Raw genomic sequence first — 24,085 nt, forward strand, 5'->3', positions numbered from 1 at the left:
AGGTAAGTAAATTCCGAAAAAAGGAACTTTGATCAATGTGTCAAACAAAGTGAAAACACCCAAAACGTTGGCCCTCCGGTTTGAAGGTAGCATTGCCCTCTGCCACCCCACAAACTGGGTGCCCTTACTTCCAGGACCCCAGTGGGACAGCCAAGGGAGGAGGGGTACAAGCAAAACACCTTTGCAAAACCTGCTGTGGAACTATTGTCCCATCCTTAAAATTTAGCCCTGAAGGACAAAAATCCCAGAACGCATTCTCCACCAAGTTTTCACTCACTCGATCGTTTGCGTGTAATTTCTATCCCTTCCAGAAATTGGAGGAAATAAGAGCCTTGGACAAAAGATGAGAGTTTAAAACTCCGGAAGCTTTTTGTACTTTTTCATTCCACTCCCACCTGAGTCTTAAATCTAGCCTTTCAAGTGCCAATATGGTAAAGAATTGTCGATCAACCCTGAAGCTTAACAATGGAATTTTGGACGATTACATTTGAGATGTTGGCATGCTTTTTACAACAGACCCTGCGATACCTTCAAATTCAAAGTGTGTTCCACACTTGCCACAAATTCCTATATGGGAAGCTCGCTCTATTTCACCATGTCCAAGTTCAGCCAACTGCAACTGTATAGCACTTTGAAGGACCATGTCAGAATGCAGGAAATCAAGCCAAAGTCTCCATTTGACATCCTAGTCAATGTTAAAAGCCTGTCAGAGCTCAGGAAGCATTAAAACGGGTATTTAAAATAGATTGTGGTGCAGGGCATTCAGACTTAGTTCCCCTCTTGGGCACGGCCAACTGGACCAGGGCATGCCATGGAAGTGCCTCAGGAGCAGGGAGATAAATCTTCCCTATGTATTAACAAAAAAACAAAACAAAACACAAAACAAACTTACTATTTCCTTGTAAAACTAAGCAGTTTATAATAGAATAATCCAAAGTCGAAGCATAATGCTTTATACACCAAGGGCCGGATTTTAAAAAGGTTACGCATGTAAATCCGGAGGATTTACCCATGTAACCGGTCTTACGCATGCCAGGCCTATTTTCAAAAGGCCCGGAGACACGCGTAAAAGCCCTGGGACACGTGTAAGTCCCAGGGCTTTACTAAAGGGGCGGGACCAGAGGCCTCCGACAGAGCGGCCATTTGCCGCTGTGTTGGAGGATCGCATGCCGGCAGGCTGCTAGCGCATGCAACTTAAGCCTGCCCAGAGGCAGGCGCAAAAGGTAAAACAAAGGTCCGGGGGTGGGGGGTAGGTAGCACGGCTCGGCATGCGCAAGGTGCACAATTGTGCACCCCCTTGTGCATGCAGACCCCCAATTTTATAGCTTGTGAGCACCTGCACACACAAGTTATAAAATCGGGCGTACACCTGTGCATGCCGGGTAGCACGCGCACATGTACGCCCTCGCGCACCCTTTTTAAAATCTACCCCATATCCAACAGTATAATCACACAAAAACACAATCAACACATAAACCACACAAATATAAAATACCTACAACAGCTTCTTTCAAATTACAGTTAGAGACCATACCAATCTAAGAACACATAGCAGAAAGCATGCTCACCCTTAAAAGAAAAACCTTGTCAAACAACCAAGCCTTCATGTGTTTTCAGAAGCTCAGATAGTTTGAGTGAAGTCACAGTTCCAAAGGAACATCATGCCACAGAATCAGAGCCCTTGACCGACTAGAGTTTCCCCCTTCCCAGGGCTCATACCCACAGTAGTGTTTGATAGGATGAGCTCAATACACTTGCAGGCACATAATAAAACCAGCAACTCCTTTAAATAAGGGGGCCTATGACAATACAAACATTTGAACTTTATCTGCCTTTCTACTGGCAGCCAATGAAGCTCTTTCAAAAATTGGTGAAACATGATCTGTGCTTGTGCCTACCAGAAGCCTGGTAGCAATGTTTGGAAGAGCTGAGGTCTCCTCAAACTTGTTAATGGTAAAGAGTTAAAGAGTTGCAATAATCAACCTTAATATGTATTATAATCAGGGTATGAATCAGAGATACCAAATCTTTCTTCCCCAGCAATGGACACAATCTGCAGATCTAGTAAAAGGCATAAAGAGATTCTCAACACCAATGAAACTTGCAAAGTCCATTGATAGCCTGGAATATAATCAGATTTCCAAACTCATCACTCCCTTGGGGTATAAACTCTACTACACAAACGGAGGGCCAAACTATTAACAGATGTTGCTGCCTGCTAAGCCAGTGCAAGTGAAATTTCTGTAGATTCAGTGTCAACAGGTGATGCTTAAGCCTGTCAGCAACAGCAACGAAACACGCATTCAGTTTATCTATGGCTGCTGTCTGATTCTGGCTCACCCCCTTGCACAACTGAATATCTGCAAAAAAAAAAAAACAAAAAACCCCAAATTCTGGATAACAATGAGAAGTGGACAAAGGTGCACATTAAACAGGACTGGGGAGAACCACAAGTCAGTAGGACTCTGAACTGCTGAGCTCCTCTTACTTTCCTGCTTTAAATCTGGCATAGCACTGAAGAGGAAGGGGAAAAGCAAGGTTTCCTCCCCCCCCCAAATCGAACCCTCTTTACCTCCTGGCCAGCAGTCAATTGTCAACTTTGCGTCTCCTGCAGACTCTTTGAATCTCAGTGGCACGTGCACCTTTTGCAGCACTTGGCAAGGGATCTTCGGTGCTTCCTGAGGATGAGGTTTCTCTCAGCCCCTGAGAACAGGCTCGTCTGCCGGCAGATCAATGCACCTCTTCTGATGTCACTGAAACTCTTGCAAGTATACCTTTGCCGGCGTCCACGTGAGTGCAAGCCGAGAATACTGCACATCTTTCCCCAACAACTTCGGCAGCCTCTGAAAGAATTGCAGTGTTTGGAACTGAATTTTCTTCTCTGCCTTCTGGAAGTACTGGTCCGATAAGGAGGATGTGTTTATTCTCCTCTTGGGGCTGTTTCTTCGCTGGTGGTTCCACAGTTGCAGGAGCTCTTTCAGATGCCTGCCAAGCCGGCGGTTATTACTTTGGAATCACTTTGGGGAAACTGATGGAGAATTTTGCCAAGATTTTGTTCTCTTCAGTTTCTAAAGCGGACATGGTTATTGCTAAATTGGATCCTATGGTAGTGCAGCATGAAAGTCCTATTCAAGAACACACTAGGCAACTAGATAAGATACAGCAAAAATTCAGGCAGTACAGTCTGTTTCCATTCACAATACTGGAGCTTTATCCAGTCTGCTTGAATTGATGGAGAATTTGTCTCCGATTAAATCTCAGAATTTTGAATTTTCCTAAAACTCTGGGTGAACTTCCACTGACTACCTTAAAAAAATATATATTTTTTTTTTTTTTTTCCCCATCGAGTTCTGGGTATTCCACTTGAAGAATCTCCTTCCATAAACAAGCTAACTTTTTTGCAGTCGTTTTCTCATGCTTCTGTGAATACCTCTGTTGGAAATTAAATTTGCCCCTTTAAATCTTACTGAATCTGGCTCGGAAATAGAGCTAGTTTGCTTGTGTCTTTCTAAAGTATTGTCCTTATATTTTCACAATTTAAATTCTCCTTTTTATGGTCAAAATCTGCGTATTTTCCCCTGATATTTCCAGGTTTACCCAGCAAAGTTTAGGATTTTTTGCTCTTAAGAAAGAGACCCTCAATTTAGGAGCTCCTTTTATATTATGTTACCTATGTAAATGTTTTGTTACATTAAGTTCAGATACTTTTGTATTCTATGCCCCTGAGCAGCTTCAATCCTTCCTTAATGCTAGGAAAATAATTACTTCTTCACCAGTTCCGCTGACCCTTAGTTATTAGAGACCTTTAACAACGCACGGGAGTCCCTACTTGCTATTAGCCTTTTCTTGAGTTGCTTTTCCGTTTACTCCCTGGAGTTTCTTCCCTTTGGCTTGTTTCATTTTTACTGGAGGGACGATAATGATGTTATATGCTTCTGTCTTCAGTATGTTTATTGGAAATATTGGCAATGTATTCTTTGAGTTACGATTGTTCCCTTTTTAGTTTTATTCTCATATTGCCTTTCAAATATTTATAATGCTTTGTATATTAAAAATTGCATAAATAAAGTTTAAAAAAAAAAGGATTGGGGAGAGTACAGAACTCTGCGGCACTCTGCATTTTACTGACTTGCGTGGAGAACAATCCTTTTTCCAACAAACTTGTGCTTCCTAGCCACCAAAAAGATGCAAATCAGTCTCAGGTTGTTCCAACAATATCCACTTCCAAAATAGCAGCAAACTTTGGGAACGTAGGCAGATGACTGCTGATACAGTGGTGGGTACCTGGTTGCCTGGACATGACTGTCTGGAGAGAGGTGGGGGCAGCAGAGATAGCAGAGTTGCTTACCTGTAACAGGTGTTCTCACAGGACAGCAGGATGTTAGTCCTCACATATGGGTGACATCACAGGATGGAGCCCAATCACAGAACACTTTTGCCAAAGTTTCTAAAATTTTGACTGGCACCTTCCGGGCATGCCCAGCATGGCACTAACCCTGCAGCTAGCAGGGGTCCCCCTTCAGTCTCGTCTTATAGTAAAAGTACATGCGAAAAAGAAAATAAGAAAACGAACCTAACACCGTGGGGTGGTGGGCGGGTTTCGTTAGGACTAACATCCTGCTGTCCTGTGAGAACACCTGTTACAGGTAAGCAACTCTGCTTTCTCACAGGACAAGCAAGATGGTAGTCCTCACATATGGGTGAGTACCGAGCTGAGGATGCCCGAGCAATGCACCAAATGTACCCAAAGACGTGCAGCAGGCACAACTGGGGTGTCAAATTGGTTAGAGGGCATCCTGAACCCTAATGGGTCATGGAAGGGGGTTGGTACACTAATTCGCAAATAAGTTGCATAGATCAGACTAGCCGAAGATGGAATCTTGTCTGCCAGCCTTATCTAAAAACAATAATGGGCTGCGAAGGTATGGAGAGAGCTCCAGGTTGCAGCCTTACAAATGTCAGAAAGCAGTACCGAACGGAGGTGCGCTACTGATGTCACCATGGCCCTAATAGAGTGTGCTTTGACATGATCTTGAAGCGTAATGCCTGCCTGCTGGTTACAGAAGAAGGGGATCCAGTCAGCCAACCAGAAGGAGAGGATCTGATTTCCCACAGATTTACCAATTTGATGGTGTCGAAAGAAAAACAATTGAGTGGATTTTCTGTGGGCGGCTGTATGGTCTAGATAGAATGCTAGAGCACGCTTACAGTCGAGAGAATGCAGAGCCTGTTCCCCTGGATTTAAATGGGGCCTTGGAAAGAATGTGGGTAGTATGATGGATTGATTAATATGAAATTCCGATACTACCTTAGGCAAAAAATTTAGGGTGAGTGCAGAGCACCACTCTGTCATGCAGAAGCTTAGTTTAAGGTGGATAGGTGATTAATGCCTGTAACTCACTAACTCTGCGAGCGGATGTGACTGCTAGGAGAAAAATCACTTTCCAAGTGAGACTGCAGAGATCGCAGGTTTGAAGAGGCTCAAACGGCAGTTTCATAAGCCGCTCCAAAACCACAATAAGGTCCCAAGCAGGGGCCGGAGGGCACAGTGGAGGTTTCAGGTGGAGCAAGCCCCTCAAAAAGCATGTCACCAGGGGATGTACCGAAATGGAGACTCCCCAGACACCTTTATGGAAGGTGGCCACTGCACTGACATGCACCCTGATAGAAGAAGTTTTGAGGTCTGACTGACAGATGCCAGAGATAGTGGGACAAGTAAAGGGGTCTATGGACATGGAAGTACACTAGACCATAAACCTGTTCCATTTATAGCGATAAGATCTTCTTGTGAAGGCTTTCGTGAAGCTACCAGGACACTGGAGACAGACTGAAAGGTTAAGAGGTTGAAGAATTAACCTTTCAACACCCAGGCAGTCAGAGACAGGGCCTGGAGGTTGGGGTGACGTAGGCACCTGTCGTTCTGAATTATGAGAAGCGGGTCCTTCCCCAGAAGAATGTGCCGGTGAACTGATAGGTCCCTTAGGATTGGAAATCACACCTGGCATGGCCAGTGAGGGGCAATCAGTATCATTAGACACCTGTCGTTTCATAACTTCGAGAGTCTTCGATATGAGTGGAAGTGGAGGGTATGCATAAAGGAGACCACTGGCCCACGAGAGGGAGAAAGCATCTCTTGGCTGTGAATGGTGGCTGCGAATGAGAGAGCAGAAGTTCCCTACTTTGCAGTTGTGGATTGACGCAAAGAGGTCCATGTGTGGGTAACCCCAACGTTGGAATATTGAGTCCGCTACTGTGGAGTTGAGAGACCACGCGTGCGGATGAAAGGTGCGACCCAGCTTGTCTGCCAACACATTGTCCACTCCCGGCAAGTAGGTGGCCCTGAGATACATCAAGTGGGAAAGGGCCTCCACCCATATCTGTGCAGCTTCCTGACTCAGGAGGTAGGAGCCTGTTCCTCCTTGCTTGTTGATGTACCACATGGCCACCTGATTGTCGGTTTGTATCAGGATGACCTTGTTGGTGAGGGATCCTGAAATACCCTGAGAGCATATCTGATTGCTCGAAGCTCCAGGATATGTATCTGATGTTTGGCTTCCTCTGGAGACCAGGTGCCCTGGATCTGCAGGTTTGCAACATGTGCATCCCAGCAGAGGTTGGAGGCATCTGTTAAGGTTATTTGAGGTTCTGGAACCTGAAAGGGAAGGCCTTGAATGAAATTGGAGTGGATGGTCCACCAAGCCAGTGATAACCAGAGCTGGTTGGTGACTTGGACAATGGTGGACATTGGCTGAGAAGACTGAATCCACTGAGATTTGAGAGTCCACTGCATCACTCATGGCGAGGCAGGCCATTGGAGTAACATGCATCAAGGACGCCATGTGACCAAGTAGGACGAGGAAATGACGTGCAGTTGAATGTACTCGAGACTGCAGTCGATGGGCCAGAGAAGCTTTCGCTTTTAAAGTGTCCAAGTCGGCTTCTATGAAAGACAGGGTTTGCGATGGAACTAGCCTGGATTTGGGATAGTTTATGAGGAACCCCAGGGAGATCAGAGTATGCAGAGTGAGACGTAGGGACATCAAAGCAGCTTGATGAGTGGGAGCCCTGATCAACCAATCGTTGAGATAGGGGTAGACATGGACACTTTGACCCCTGAGATAGGCTGCTACCACTACAAGGCACTTGGTGAAGACTCGAGGGGCAGATGCAAGGCTAAATGGCAACACTCGATACTGGTAGTGTTGTGGGCCTACCAAGAATCGCAGAAACCTGCGATGAGACGGTGTGATTGTGATATGCGTGTACGCGTCTTGGAGGTCGAGAGAGCAGAGCCAGTCTTCGCTTTGGAGAAGTGAAGTGGAAGTAGAGAACCCAAGGTCACCATCTTGAACTTTTCTCTGTGCAGGTTCTTGTTTAAAGCACAGAGGTCCAGAATTGGACGAAGACCACCTGACTTTTTTGGGATTAGAAAATACCAGAAATAGAAGCCGTGGCCTTGTTGGGAGAAGGGCACTGGCTCTATTGCCCAGGACTCGAGGAGGATTGAAACCTCCTGATCAAGAAGGTGAGAGTGGTAGGACGTTTCCCCCCCCCCCCCGTCAGCTGAGGTGGGGAGTCCGGTGGAACAGACAGTAAGTTGAGATTGTAACCTTGAGACACTACAGCCAGTACCCACTGATCTGTGGTGATTATATGCCACACACTGGTGAAGTGGCACAATCGACCTCCTACGGGTACAGATGGAAGAGGAGGTTGGCAACTGCTCTCCAGGAGGGAGTCAAAAACCAGACGCTGGACCTGGCTGAGGATTTGGCTGTGTCTTTTGCGCATGGGGCTGCCTGGTTTGGCCCTTTAGGTAAGGCTTGGAGACATGACCTCTGGAAGCTGGAGGGTAGAATTTCCTTTGCTCGTAAGTAGTTCTTTTGTAATCTCTTCTGAAAGATCTCTTGGAAGAGGAAGAGTAATCAGAAGGTTCTGAGAAGCGTTGGCGGAGAGTCTCATGGTGGTCCTTGAGCTGCGCCACTGTTTCTCTAATCTTTTTGCCAAAAAGATTATCTCTAGTATTCACTATTCACCAACCAACCTCTTTCCCTTTGTGAAAATATTCTCCAACATCCACTGTTCAAGGGAAACCCTTGCTCGGTGGTTTTGTGCAGTGGCTATATTTCAAGGACAACCACTGTGTAGTTGCCCTTAATAGCCCCGTATTTTACTCTTTATGACATTGGCCATGTTTCGGCAAGACGTTGCCTGCTTCAGGAACTGCGGGAGAACAATTTACTGTGTCCGCGCCGGGTTCACAGTTTTAAGATGTTTCTTAAACAAATAAAATCAAGTTAAACACATTACTAACTGCCTAAAATTTGTTAAAACTATTTTTACCACCTAACAAGCTTATGGTACTTACTGTTCACGTTTGTCCTATTTTCTTAAAGTGAGCGAAGCCTTCATCCTCTTGTTCCAGCATCTCTCTCTACTCTGCCTGCTTTTATATCTACCATGGGTTAACCACTACTCTCCCCTCTCAAATCGAGGCTCCCTCCGGTGCATCCCATAAATCTTGATTGCAATGATTATTTCCTCCCAACGCCTTTACTTTTATACTGTCCACTTCCTATCTATGTGTCCCCGTTTTCTGCGTCATTTCAACACGTGGCCCGATTTAAATCGGACTTGTCCTTTTTATACACATCACCTACAAACTTCAATTGTTACTATTGTTACTATCCCTTGAACAGTGGATGTTGGAAAAAGATTATCTCTGGCACAGGGCAAGTCAGCTAACCTGTCCTGTACCTCTGGTCTGAGGTCGGAAGACTTGAGCCAGGCCCATCTTCTCGCACTAATTCCTGCAACAGACACTCTTGAGGCGGTGTCGAAGATGTCATATGCAGAGTGTACCTCATGTTTACCAGCATCTAGTCCTTTTTGAGCTAGGGCATGAAGCTGGTCTTTTAGTTGGTCAGGCAGAGTTTCAGAAAAATCCTGGATTTTCTTGAAAATGTTCCGGTTGTACTGGGTCATGTAAAGTTGATAAGCAGCAATGCGAGAGATGAGCATTGAGCCATGAAAGACATGCCTACCAATTGCATCCAGGAACTTTTGTTCTTTTCCTGGAGGAATGGGGTTTGGATCGTCATGCCTTTTTCTGGGCTGACTCCACAACCACTGAGTGATGATGCAGTTGAGCTTTTTGAAAACCAGGAGCTGACTGGACAAGATATGTGGCATCTGACTTAAGGTTGACAGGTGGTACAGAACCTGGGTGCTCCCAGTTTCTCTTTAAAAGATCCATAAGGATGTCATGAATAGGGATAGACATGATTTCCTTAGGAGCATCTATAAACTGAAGTACTTCTAGCATCTGGTGCCTAGAGTCCTCTTCAGTCTGAAGCTGAAATGGGATTGCTTCCGACATCTCCTTTACAAAATTGATGAAGGACAGATCCTCTGGAGGAGAACGCCTTCTTTCATCAGGAGGAGAGTGTTCTGAAGGCACATTATCAGTGTCTTGGGACAAATCATCGGCCCAAGGGTCATCAGATGGGAGGAATGGTGCTAAACCTGAAGGTCCAGGTCTAGACATTGATGGAATCTGGGTGGAACCGAAGGCATCGATGGCGGCACCGATGGATGAGTCGGTGGCAGCACCCCAGAAGGTGGAATGGAGATCGGTGTTTCTTCTTCATCTGATAAGGGTATATCTGCATCTAAGGAATCTGAGCCACCGGTATCCTCGGATCCATCAGTGGAAAGGCACCGATCAATGCATCCATTCTGTCCAATAGCAGTGTCAGCACTATGGGAATTGGATCGGTGGCCGGCTGGTGAACCGGCATCGATGGAAATTTAGGCCATCGATGGAAATTTAGGCCATCGATGGAAATTTAGGCCATCCAAGAGGCCATCGGAAAAGTGCTTTTCCGATGGCCTCTTGGATCATCCGATCTAATTCCTCGTGGAAACCTGGGGCATGGAACCCCCAGTTCCAGAGGAGGCGGCAGCACAGGTGTAGCCGGAGGGTCCACCGGTGAAGGTGGAATCGCAGATCCCGGCACCTCTGCAGATGGGGAGAATACCTCGATGACCCGGTCACAAAAGAGGATGAGGCCTTTTTTGTCGGTGGCTCAGACGACGTCTATGCCGAGGGTTTACTTGTATCGGTGGCCTGAGGCTTATGATGGCGGTGACATCGTTTTTCTCGATGTTCACCTCGGTCTTTTCTCTGAGGAGACAGAGAAGGGGTAGACAACCACGGAGTCGTTGAAGCCGGTCGGGCAGCAGCGGTTTCACGGTGCTGGTGCGAAGTAGATGGCTCTGGTTGAGTCTATGTCAAAGCTATCGATGGAGTCGGGGTTTTTGACCGAAAGAGAAGTTCCATCTTCGCCAGCCGAGCTTTGCGGTCCTTCTGTGTCATTTGGGCACATTTGGTGCACGTTTAAACACAGTGGTCGGGCCCCAAACACATCACACATACCGTATGAGGGTCAGTGATGGACATTGTTCGAGTACAGTCTGGGCACAGGTGAAAACCAGACGCCACGGCCTCGACAACAATTTAGCCATGGTGCGGTCGATGGCTGGTAGGCCTCGAGGGAAAAACTCTACGTGAATCGACCGGAACTAGGTAAAAAACTTACCGTTCGACCACAGAGTACTGATAGCAATTCGGGGACCCCTGTGGGGTAGAATATTTTGAAAACTTTTTGAAGATGTTCCATGAAGAAAATTCCTGTCAGGAATCTGAAGAGCTCCTTTACCCATGTGACTACTGCTGCGCTGAAAAAAGAAGACTGAAGGGGGACCCCTGCTGGCTGCAGGGATAGTGCCATGCTGGGCATGCCCAGTAGGTGCCAGTCAAAGTTCTAGAAACTTTGACAAAAGTGTTCCGTGATTGGGCTCCATCCTGTGATGTCACCTATGTGTGAGGACTACCATCCTGCTTGTCCTATGAGCACATTAAGTGCAAAAAAAAAAACAAACAAATAAATGGAGATCCCTTATCCTCCCTTCCACCCCCTTAAAAAGAAAAAAAAAAAAAAAAGTATTGACAATCTCTTAAAAAAAAAACTTAGAAAATGACAGCAGATATAGACTAAATACAGCCCATCCAGTCTGCCCAGCAGCAGTTTGTCTACTTTGAATAGGTATGTATACAAAATCCCATATGGGATTCAACATCTATTCCCTCTTTTCCCATGACCTTCACTCAACCTTTCATACTACCACTAAGGTTGCAGCTGCCACACTGTGCAGGTTGCCCCACTGCTTATATTATACATTGAAAAGTTCTGTTCTAAATCCACATCACAAATATACTGTGATGACCAATACATCACATTCTTCAAAGATGGCACTGCTAAAATAATAAAACAGCTGCCTACCAGTTTTCGGCTTGGCTTTTTCCATCTCTCTGCGTTTTAGCTGCTCCTCGTGAATCTGTTTGCCAGTAAGCAGCTGGTACACTGGAGGGTCGGCATTCTCCCTCACAGCAATCAGTTTCAGTCCACGTTCATCCATTATTCGAATGACGTTTGCCCTGTGCATCGTGCCCAGATCCTCTCCACTCTCACTAATCACATGAATAAGCCGGGAAGAAATTTTCCTGCCAACACTCCCAAAAGATTTCCTAGCATTTGGATCACTTTTTTTCTTTTTCTCCTCTGGTTTCTCTTCGTCCTGCTCCATCTCTTCTCCTGAAGAAGAAAACCCTCTCATATGTACAGCCAGGGGTGCTCTTCTGGTAAAAGTTATTGACTGGGACAAAGTTGTCCTTCTCATGGTCTGAGTCAAAAGAAGGCCAAAATATCTGCCTGGGCAGATCATTTCACTCTTTGTGGCCTGACAAATTAGCTTCTTGAAGCAAAGAGCAGACATTCTGCCAAAGAGAAAAGGAGAAACCCATTAAATCCACTAATAGCTTCTGATGTAGCAGAGGCATGTCAACAAAGCAGCATGTTTATCAATATATTACAGAATAGACCTAACCTATGTATTTTTACAAAGCCAATAACATTTAAAATAAAAAGTAAAAAAAAAAAAAAAAAAAGTAAAAGACCAAAGTCTGAAGAAAGGAAAAATTAATTTTCCCCACTGCTTTTATCACAATTGGACATATAGTAAAAGAAAGGAAAGCTGGGAGAAGTGCAGAATTCAGTCAAGAAAGAGAGCACAAGACAAGTAGCCATGTAAGGTATTTTTACATTAAGTGCAAGGAAGGACTTTAGTAATGAGAAAGATTGCATGGGGTCTAGGAAAAAGAGGACGGGAGAAAACAACAGGAAGCACATCTCATCCCCTCCCCAGCTCACCACCCTCAAAAGGATTATTTATCCACCTAGATGTGTGGCTTTTGTTTCCCTCCAAGACCACTTCCCCCAATAGATCTACTTTTTGCTCAGAGCAGGAGCAAGAGTGGGTGGCCTCCTTGCTGCCAGCATAGCTTCTCTAAATTTGTAAGAAATGTGTATTTTCCTCTTTTTATCCTTCCATGGAACATCATAAGAGTGCCTTGCGAAAGTCATAAGAACATAACATTTTCCATACTGGGTCAGACCAAAAGGTCTATCAAGCTCAGCATCCCGTTGCCAAAAATGGCTAATCCATGACACGAGTAACTGGCAGGACCCCAGAGTAGTCCGAGTAAATGCTGCTTATCCCAGGGATAAGCAGTGAATTTCCCCAAGTTTATGGACTTTCCTTCCAGGAAAGTGTCCAAACTTTTTTTTAAACCCAGTAACAGTAACATTTTTCACCACATCTTCTGGCAACAAAATCTAGAAATCTATGGTTTCTCGCCATGCTGATTCTGGATGGATGGATGGTGTTTTGATGTGATGTAGCATCGGGAGCCTTTGTACAGCCAGAGGAGGGGAGGAGGAGTCATCTGGTTCCTTTTACCGGCTGACATGGTGATTTTGAGCCGGAACTGGGAGTTTTATTTATTTAGTAGGGTTTGTATACCGTGATTTGGAGCAGTTCCTTCACAACTGTTCATAGGGCAATTAATAACTACAACAATAAAATTAGTTCAAGTGCCATACATCTCAATAAAAAAAACCAAAAAACAAACTTACATCAAATCGTAATAAAACAAACATTAAATGCTAGTAATACTAAAACCGTAATCCATAACATAAATTGATATTTTATCTTAAAATCGTATGCACAGGAAGTGTGCCTGTTTGGCATTTGGATACCACGGTAGAGTCTTGTTTGGGAGTCCATAATCTCTGCAAACTTTATAGACTGGACAACATTTGAAATCCAACTTGTGGAACATTTTTTTTTAAGATACTACCTTTTGCATTTAGCAACGTTGAACCTGGGGACTTCTTCGTTGAGGTGTTTATCACTGTGGACATAAAATATAAAGTTAAGTGTTCATGATATTTTTCCTCTTTTGGATTCATCATTTTCGGATTGTCTTTTTGGGGGTATTGAATTTTAAAAAATATGAAATGTGTAGTTTGTGATGAGAAGAGAGATGTGTTGTTGGTGTGGAGAGTGAATGGCATTGGCGAGAAGGTTATATTTTATATTTGTATTTTATTACACCCATTGTATTGCATTATTGAATGAAATTTGTACTGCAGAAATGAGTTAAAGGATTAACTCATTAAAGATTTATTTTTTTGTAGCTATTTTTATTAATTTTTTTCTTTTTTGCTTACATTTATATACTGTTTGATATAGGTTATTGAGGTTGTCTATAGGAAAAAGTAGGGGTGGTCTAGGGCGTTGTTTGATAGTGGCATAGATCAGTAAAACAAACTCCTACTTTGATGCATTTTGATTTGTATTTTTTTGACAGCAGAATGTGAAAAATCCACAAGGGTATAAAGACTTTTTCAAGGCACTCTTTCCTTTTCATGATTCAATTCCATTATATATAAAGAAGTCAGTCTAAAGAATAAAAAGATAAAACAAAATGAAGAGCAGTACAGCACCCAGTGCTTAGATTTCCCCATCTTTCATTGGTTCAGTCCGACTGCTCTCTAAGGCAAGCCAGCCAGACACACAGGGACAGAACAGAAACAGAGAGAGAGAGAGAGAGAGAGAGAGCGCTGCACAGGCTATGTGGCAAGGGATGGAAAATGGTAATAGCGCCCATTATCACCAGCGTCCTATTTACATCTCCCCCACTTTATAAACCTACTGTCATCTTCACCTTGTCTGGCACCAGAAGACCATCAGGCAACTGAAGAAAAATCCAGTGCAAGGAGCGAATAGGAAAGCACCAATGTTAAATCCAGGAAACAACCTGCCGAGGAGCCAAAAAAAAAAACCAAGAAATAAAAATTATATTAAACAAATAAAAAGAATGAGGAATATAAATCTAGAGCCTGACAAATGTGCCAAGGGCTAGGACAGATTTACCTCTTTTGCCCTTAGGTACGACGGGAGGTGGGGGTAGGGAAGACAGACAATCCCTCTCCCTACCACCACAAGAAAGTGCTGAGATGTAAGGGGCATTGCCTTTTCCACAGGACAGCCCTCCCTCTCTCTCAAAGCACCAGTCACAGCTTAAACAGTAGTGTCCCACTGGGCCCATCCCTTTAAAGAGGTGCAGGGTTGGGCCAGTGGTGATTCTACTGTGCTCTGAAGGCCACCAGTTCAATCCTGTGCCTTTATGAGGGCACGTCCGATAGGATGTGGTTGTTTAGGCTGAGGATAGTTAGAAGAACGTGCTGCTGGGATGGAGAACCTGTGGCTCTGCCTAGGGAGAAACCTGGGCTTGGCTAAGAACAAGCTGAATGCACACAAGAACATGGCCAGCTTTCCCCCCCAGGTACCTTTACAATCACACTCAGTTATGACTGGAAAGCAAAAGGATTTAGAAAGGCAACTCAGAAACTATTGCAGTTTATATAGAGGTAATTACTATCCCCAAGGCCATGGAAAACAAGAAGCTGAAAACAAATTAGCAAGGGGGAGAAGATATTTCTAAGAGAGACTTTTGAAAAACAGTGAACCAAGGATGGGTAAATAATACCTTTAAATGATCCCTTCTGCTAATTGCTTCTTCTGAGCTGCTTTTAATAACCAAAACCACCCAAGCACGCCAAACAGTCAGCTTTATGTCGGCATACACACACACACACGCACTTTCCTTAAACATTAAAAGCCTGGTTTCTTTGATGCGGAGCAAGTCTGTGTCCACCTCATGAGCTGGATGTAGCTAAGCAATAATCAAAAGCGGAGGCATTTCCAGGAGATTACTATTGTCTTGGGACATTTGACTGAGACTCTGGCCAATAGTCCAGGCCAAGCACTAAATCCGCAAAGAAATGTCCTGAGCTACTGTAGCCCGCGAGACTTTATTGTTGGGACAGGTCATGAAGTAACTGCTTCAAAATGAAAATTCTTCAAGTTACATAACCATTTTCTTTTTTAGTTCATATATTTGCTACCAGATTGAGAAATTACTACATACCTGAAAACTTCCTTTTCTTTAGGACAGTCAGATGAATCCAGAACAAGTGGGTTATGCATTCCTACCAGCAGCTGTAGACGAAGCAGCTGCAGTAGTATTCTCTTCAAAAGCAATGGTGGACAGACTAGCAAAAAACCTTTATGAAAAACAGATAACCATTGCAATACTCAGCCAACAGGCAACACTGAGCCCAGACAAGAATGTAATAACGCCAGTCTAGGGACTGGAGTAACGCTTACTTGTAAGCCTTGTAACACGTAGGCACACAGGAGGATCATTATGCAATCATATGGCAGCCAAGGAAGGGAAGCTGGATTCATCTGACTGTCCTAAAGAAAAGGAAGTTATCAGGTATGTAGTAATTTCTCATTTCTTAGCATCCAGTCAGATGAATCCAAAACGATAGGATGTATCCAAGCTACTCCCAAATAAGACAGGGGGCTGCCCGCGGTCCAGTCAAACCCGCATCCTCCCAGCTTGCACTTCCAGACGATAATACCTGGAAAGGTGAGTAAGGATGACCATGTCACAGCTCGGCAAATGTCGACAGGAGACATCAATCTAACCCATGATGCTGCCTGAGCTTGAGTGGAATGGGCCTGAACCAGATTAGGTAATGGCTTCCCAGCATCCATGTATACAGTCGTGACTTCCTCCTAAATCCAGCGAGCTATTGTAGCCTGCGAGACTGACTCTCCCTGTCTAGTACCACCATGGAAGACAAACAGGCGATCCGACCTACACATACCTGACATGCCACTGGACATCCAAGGGCCGCAACAGATGAAAATCTTCTACATCTATCTTTGGTCAGGGAGAGGGCAGGGAGACAGACTGGTTCAACAAACTCAGAGACCACTTTCAGTAAAAAGAGAAACATCTCCCTGAACTGCAAGTCACAGGAAGTGATGTTCTAGTCGGATGGGAATGAGGAGATATGCCCCCTGACAGATCCAGAAAGGTAAGAAATTCTCCTAACTGCATGGCCATTATCACAAAGCGCAATGTCTTCATGCGAAAATGCTTCACTCGCAGATGACGATTGACGCCTCTGATGTCCAGGATGGGACGAAAAGAGCCCTCCTTCTTTGACAACGAAATAATGGAAAAATCACCCCGTATTTTCTTGAGACGTGGGCACTGGGAACACAGCCCTCATACTGAGGAGCCTTGCCAATGCAGTTTCCACTGCCTTTTTTTTTTTTGTGGCGAGTGGCAGGGAGACACCATGAACACGTCCCAAGGAACACTGCAAAACCCCAGCGCATATTCTTCTCGCATCACCTCCAGGACCCACTGATACGAAGTGATTTCAACCCACATCTGATGAAAGAGAGGCGTCCTCCTCTCTCATGTTCCCAGAGGTGGGTTGGCAAACCTTCATTGGGAGGCTCAGGAGGTTCCCCTACCTGAGCCTGCACCTCGTCTGGGTTGCTGGGACCAAAAGGACAGACTCACCGAAGGGTCAAGTCCTCTGAAGGTTGCTCTTCTACAGGATCGAAAACATTTGAGATACTCTAGCATGCCCTCTTATGTGAAGGGAGCGCTGTGCCTGCTTCTTATCCTTCGGCAAACGAAGAACCGGAGATTCATCCCACTTACTGGCCAGTTTCTCTAACTCGTGACCAAACAAAAGTGAGCTGTTAAGGGGCAATTTAGTGAGGTTAGCCTGGGACGTGGCATCAGCCGACCAATTTCTCAACCATAATGGATGCTTGGCTGCTTCTATCGAAGCCACCCTTCTGACTGAAGTGCGGACCAAATTACAGCCTGCCTCCACCAAGGCAGCAGCAGCTGGTTCCACAACTGCCCTAGAGTTTATCCTAGACATATCAAGCTCCTGGGAGAGAAACAAACAAGAGCGAGCAACCAAGGAACACGATCTGCAAGGTAATTGCAACTGCTTCAATTGCTCACTTAAGAATAGTCTCAATCTTTTTAGCATGAGCATCCTTCAAAGCCCATTTCCCTTCCACGGGAATAGTGATCCGCTTGCAGACTGCACACACAAGTGCATTTCCACGTTGGGAAAAACACAAGCACTCTTACCACTGGATCCAGAGGGTCCAGGCCTTTCAAAATAGCTTCTGGGGCGCTCCACTCAAGACCAATTAATTCTTGAATGGCCTCCCATCACAGAAAAAAACAAGAGGCTTTACGCAAGGAAACTAAAATGGGATTTCTCTTTGGCTCAGCCACCGAAACTATCCCAGGAACTTCAAGCAGTTTTTAAGGTCTAGGAAATCAGAGCTGGCAATTCATCTCTATGAAAGAACTGCGACATAGTTCCATACAGTTCTAATCCAGGGAAATTTCACCATCCTCGAGAGAGGCAGGATCGGAGTCATCATCCACGCAGTCTGGATCTCCATCTAGAGGACCCACTGCCACTCAAGGAGTTCTCCGGCATCCAACAAAAAAATCTAGGCAAGGTCTCCCCCTGTGCCTCCTCTCTAGGAGCATGGGATAGGGCTGAGGACTTTGCCTGAAGAAAGGACTGCAACCCCTGGAAATGTTCTACCCATGAAAAAGTAGAAGCATCCAGACCAGGAGGAACCTTCCCCTGCTGAGGAACCAGTTAGGGGAGTTCCAAAATCAGGCGCCCCACCTGAATAGTCTTTACCCAGAGGCACATCCGGCTGGGAACAATCAGGCTTAGTGAAATCAGAGGAAGACAATTCACCCTGAACCTTCAGCAGGCACTCCTGGCTGAGATGCCTGTATATAAAACAAGCTTAGGCTTCTCAGGCACAGGCACCATGATGGCCGACAACGTGCTGAGTGGCGGCCAGAGGTGTGCATCTAGCTGTATTTTTGTTTAAGATAGGCGCTCAACTAGGTGCCTAGAAATTATGCATCCAACACTTAGGCATTCACACCTAGGCCCTTACCTAGGTGACCAAAAATTAAACACACAAAAAACTTAAGCGCACAGTACCACTTAAGTGCATAAGTAAGCACGCGGCCACCATGTGTCGCTTAACGTGGGCATACAGACTACAAGGCCCCACTGTGTGCCCAAAAACTGGGCATACAACATGGACACACAGCGAGAAGCACACGCCAGATAGACAATCCTGTAGAGGGCAGTCTTAGCATGCAAAGAGCTGTTGCTGCCTACCACACGGCGCTCAGCGAAAAGCCTCTTAGCAGGACCTAGCCTAAGGAGGCTGCTCAAGTCGCCCGGCTTCCCACGTTCCTCGATCTCTCACAGAGCAGAACGAAGGTCAGATCGGTGTGCTGAGTATGGAGACTGGGGTGGGAGGGGAAGAGGAAACCCTGTACAAAAAAAGCCTCCTGCTAAGTCTCTGTCTCTCTTTGGTTTTTTTTTTAATTAACTTACCGGAGTTCAGCCGTACCTGGCTGAGCACAGAGACTGTCTCCGGCTGCGGGGGGGGGGAAGAGGGCATCTGCCATCACCGCCGTGCTTGGCCTCCTGCACCCTGCTGCCTTTCAGATGTACAATCAGCTAAGTTGACGCCAGCAAAACCAGCTTCCGGACCAAGGCATACATCTGAGGGACCAAGGAAATCACCTCAGGAATTCTCAGCTGGGGGAGGGACCATTTGGTATCACTGCAGGAGAGCGGGGCGAATTTTATCTTTAATTCTCCTTTATTTAAAAAAAAAAAAAAAAGCAATTCCCAGTGGAGAGAATACTGGCAGGCTGATGTAACTGCAGGGGTGTATGTGCTGTGACATCAGTTTACTCAGTCTCCATCTGCTGGTAGGAATGCATAACCCACTGGACACTAAGAAAGTGTAATTTATTTCACATTGGGCATACCAAAAAGAATCAGCTAGCAGAAAAGGAAGCCAGTAAAATCAATTTTGCTAAGTCTACCATTTGCTCTAGCATGTAGAGCAAGTGCCACCCAAGAAGTACAGGACTAGCACACACGTTTCCAAAGGCAAAAGCAGTGGCACAATAGGCTTGCACTAGTGCACTTAGTAGCTCAGTAATATTTGTAAATCATGGTATGAACTGTTTTAGAGAAAACTATACATAACAGAGTACATTTTCATTGGGGTACTTAACAGCAAAAGATGCGCAGATCTGTGAACCCACACAAAAGAAACCAGGTTTGGAAAAAAATACTAGATGTACACTTAATTTTCAAAAAAGTTTGCATGTGTGGTTTTTAAAGACCCTCCAAAACACTACCCCCTCCCCCATAAGACCTCTTATGTGTGTGGGTAGAAATACACTAACTTGGGTAGGTTAACTATTTTTATCCCAGGAAGTTCTGGCCTTAAAATTCTACACAACTTTATTTAAAAATACAAGAAGGTTTTTTGACACACGGAATGCAACAAGAACAAATTTTGGGAATACTACATTTGAAAATTTGTTGCCAAGCTGGATTGATTAAATATGAGTATGTATATAATGTTTTTTTCACATTTAGACTGTTTTATAATCACCCATTCATATAAAATACTGTAAAAAAAAAATACAATTTTAAGACAAAAGGTTTTTTGATTCATAATGGTGCATTTCATGTCCATCTTAAAAGCCTTTTTTGGCTTGATGTGTCCATATTGAAAACCTTCTTAGCTAGAAAATTGGCATCTGAAGTCTTTTTCCTTCTTTACCTTTTTATACACAAGAACATTATTAGTTTGTGCTTCTAGAATCTAGATTACATACTGGGTTCTTTCATAATCACTTATTTGTACCTAGGGGTCTCATTTTTTGTCTGAATTTTTCATCTTGGTGAGACCATGACTGACTGATTTTTGGAGCAGCGCTTTTAGTTTTTCAAAAGAACACTGTCATACTGCTGAAGGAGCCTGCTCTGTTACAAGATGATTCTGGGGCTTTATTACAATACATTAAAAATGAATGGAGGTTTATGTATCTTAAAGGAACTCAAATTGTTCAGAGGATTCCAGTTTTGTAAACCAGTGGAACAAAATTCTTAAAATGTTTGTTGGACGTAATGGTTTTAATTAGACAAATGAAACATCAGACACTATACAGCAGGAGATTGATATTTAATTAGAACCACTAAAATTGGAAGCAACAGTTGATATATACAATTCACGTCTGAAGAAAAACAGAATTTCTGCATAGAATTACGCAAATTTAAGACCAATAAATATGTGAGGGATTCTGCAGATTATGTAAAAGGGTAAGTTTACCCATGGATGGTGCCAAGAATATGAACAAAAGAAAGTCACCTTTGCTGTTTTAGGTGACTCCTCTGACCTTTTTTTTTTTTTTTTTTTTTTTTTTTTAAGAGATAGACCAATTTAAAGAGAGAGAGAATGAATGAACCCGTCAAGGGGGCTGAGTGGTTCCCATCCTTATATTCACTCACAAAGTCAGAGAGGTTTATTCACTTAGATGACACTGAAAAAGGCAATATTACTGATCAAACGGGTACATCAGGTACACTGATTTTCAATTTATCTAAATCAGTGGTTCTCAACCTTTTTTCCATCAGGACACACCTGACAGTTGGTTCTCAGATGCATGACACACTGAACACGTGATCATTATGGGGCTAAATGTAAACACATAGGGGTAGATTTTATAAAACTACGCCCATGCGTACTTTTGTTCGCGCACCAGGCGCAGACAAAAGTACGCCGGATTTTATAAAATCCGGGATCGGCGCACCGAGCCCTGCACGCGCTGCCCGTTCCCTCTGAGGCCGCTCCGAAATCGGAGCGGCCTCAGAGGGAACTTTCCTTCGGCCTCCCCCCACCCCTATCTACACCCCCCCTACCTTTATTGCAAAAGGCGTAACTCGTGCACACTGGCCGGCCACCGCCGCGTGATTCCCCGGCCCGGAACCACTCCCGTGGCCACGCCCCCAAATGACGCACCGCCGCAACATGCCCCCCCGACACGCCCCCCCCCCCCCCCCAGGAAAGCCCCGGGACTTACGTGCGTCCCGGGGCTTGCATGCGCCACCGAGCCTATGCAAAATAGGCTCGGCGCGCGCAGGGGGGTTTTGATAGGGTTACGCGCATAACTTATGCGCGTAACCCTTTTAAAATCTACCCCAGGCTCTGTATCTACAGGACCTGCCCTGACCACCCAACAACGGATGCAGAGCAGAACTAGGACATTCCCCCATCCAATTTACCATACAAAAAGTATATTTCTGGTGTCATCTCAGTAACAGTAACATAACACTCTCTCCTACCAGGTGCAATAGCCCTCCTTATGAAAAGACAGTAATTTACCACCCATGCATGACCTATTGAGAAAACACAACTAATAAGATTGATACAAATGCCTACATGCTAATATAATGCCTCACCTCTGTCACACACACAGAATCAACCTTCACCAAGTACAGAAAGACTGATTACAAATATGGAGACAAACTGGAATGGAAACCCAAAAAAGCCACTCTGCATGCAGTGCAAAACTGGAGAAATGGAAACAGAAATATAGCACCTAACAGACACCCAGGATCTGCAATAACGTGCACAAATTAATCCACACAAAACGTTACACCTGTATTATGGAACTCATTCAAAACAGTAATAACCCTATTTATGAAAATGCAACACTACAAATATTTAACCAGACACTAAACACCAATGCACCTCCTATTAAGAAAAGAGAACAAGCCAAGCTGCTATAGATCCCTACACAGAAACTACAATCTTGAAGAATACCCTTACCTGGGTCACACACGCAGAACACAGAGAGACCCTCACCAAATACAGAATAAAGTAATCATCAAGTTCGGGTTTTTTTTCACTGTTGCACTGCATACACTCAGTCTGGCTTCTTGCTGTTTCCAGTTCAGTTGTCTACACATTTCTATTTATACATTCCTCAAGAAGTATAAAATAATTCTAAAACTAGAATTTTCAAAAACAGTAAATAGAACACTACCCAATCATTAAAATCTTATAAAAGCCATTCAAAATTAAACATTCTCCAAACACCAATAAAATATTTTAAGTGGCAGACATCACATAATACCCAATAATTAAAATGGCAGTCAATCAAGAAAAACTTAAAAAGCAACCTTTACTTACCCTCTCCAGCAACTCGCCTACCTTCCCTTGTAGCCCAACAGCACACACCAGAAGCAGCAATGCCTGCTGAAGTTCTGTCCTCACGGTCCTCTTCCTTAGGGCCCAGGACTAGTCTGTCTCACACACACACATCACCTCCTTGACCGTTCCCTTCCTCTCACATGTTGTTTCCTCTTACTTACACATACAGTCTCTCACCCACTTATACACATGCTGGCTCACTCTCTCTGTCTCACTCACTCACCCCCTGCACACATGGCAGTTACAGCACAAGGCAGCTGGTATGCTACTTTGAAAGCAGAGTTGCGACGGGCTGGGAACTGCAGGAGCGACTCCCCCCGGCCCCGCAGCGGTAAGGAGGCAGCACTCAGCTGTTTGTCCGTGGTTCGCCACAGACCTGGGGCAGCTAATCAGTGGATTTTCTAAACAGCCACACAGCAGGAAATCCCTGCGGCCACATTTTCAGCTCACTGCGCTGTACCGCTTTGATTGCAGCACAGGCAAACGGATGAGCGCTGCCTTCTTACCGCTGCAGGGTCAGGAGTCGTCTTGCGAGCCTTGGGACGGGATTTCTGCAGTGGCAGCGACAGAAGCATGGCCCTTTCTTTTTCTCTTGTGCCCCGCAAACATCACTTCCTCTTCCGGGCCACAAGGGCGGGAAGAAGACAAGTTCATGTCGCAGTTGCCGGCTTCCACGAACACTGCTACCGTTCCCTTCCGAGCTCGAATGTGCTGATAGCACGGGCAGGCACAGCAGCAGTGTGCGCTGAAGAATTCTTTGCGTCGCGCTGGGGTGAGGAGAGGGAGGGAAGAGCAACGGGAGACCAGGACGTGCGCGACGCACCGGTTGAAAACTACTGCTCTAAATGATCACAGTCACCAGAAGAGCAAGCAGTTCTTGCTAGAGGGTTCTCTTTTGTTAATAGCCAGCCATATGACTCCTTTCAATTTAGGATAGATCTGGAACGGTTCATTAGAAAATCAGTTATATTTTTATTTTTCATCAGTGGAATCAGTTCCTTTAGATCATTCAATTGTCAAGAATAAGCCTGATTGGATACCACTTAGCTTTCTGGACCCCATTATTCGTACGTTCGAGGAATCTATTAGGCATGTTATAAATTTAAAATGAGGAAAAGGGCCATGTTGTGTACATAATGTAATTAGAACAGAAAGAAGCCTTACACACAGGTCTATCCAGTACCGAGCGGTAGGAAGAGCTGTGTTAGTGCCTACGGCACCCGCGGTTACCGCCCGCACAGTGCAGCTCACCTACCGCTCGATCCTGAACACTAATTATATGTAAATGTAAAGCGCGTCCGTAATGCCTTAGTCCCGTGCAACCCATTTTACTGGATAGAGCGCCTATACAGTATCCTGGGTGCGCGGGCCTAAGGCTTCACGCCACGCTGGTATCTGTCATTTCAAATGTCATTTGAAATGACAGATACCAGGAAGCGAAAAAACCAAAAGCAAAAAGTAAGTCGCTTCGCCGCTTCACTCTTCCCTCCTCCCGGAGCAAGGCTGCTTTTCGCGCCCTGCTCCGGGAGGAGGGAAGAGTGAAGCGGCGAAGCGACTTACTTCTTGCTTTTGTTTTTTTTGCTTCGCCGCTATCAGTGTCCCCCCTCCTCTCGGAGCAGGGCGCGAAAAGCAGCCTTGCTCCGGGAGGAGGGGGGGGCAC

At 45.0% G+C, this 24,085-nt stretch overlaps 1 protein-coding gene across 6 annotated transcripts in view; it reads right to left on the bottom strand.

Moving 5' to 3' along the window:
- Positions 1-23,110, bottom strand: part of MTIF3 (mitochondrial translational initiation factor 3) — a 40,903-nt gene extending 17,793 nt beyond the window's left edge. The window contains exons 1-4 of one of the 6 annotated variants that reach the window (XM_029602577.1): positions 22,405-23,064; positions 14,132-14,224; positions 13,262-13,315; positions 11,346-11,839 (exon numbers count right to left, since the gene is read on the bottom strand). In XM_029602577.1, the coding sequence (XP_029458437.1) occupies positions 11,346-11,839; positions 13,262-13,315; positions 14,132-14,154 (571 nt within the window). In that variant the 5' untranslated portion in view covers positions 14,155-14,224; positions 22,405-23,064. Of the gene's footprint in view, positions 1-11,345; positions 11,840-13,261; positions 13,316-14,119; positions 14,225-22,404 lie in introns of those variants that run through there. The other 5 variants (XM_029602582.1, XM_029602579.1, XM_029602578.1 and 2 more) reach the window with 5 other exon arrangements.
- Positions 23,111-24,085: the final 975 nt, after the last annotated feature.

This window comes from Rhinatrema bivittatum, chromosome 5 (genome assembly GCF_901001135.1).
Source record: "Rhinatrema bivittatum chromosome 5, aRhiBiv1.1, whole genome shotgun sequence".
Classification (NCBI taxonomy): domain Eukaryota; kingdom Metazoa; phylum Chordata; class Amphibia; order Gymnophiona; family Rhinatrematidae; genus Rhinatrema; species Rhinatrema bivittatum.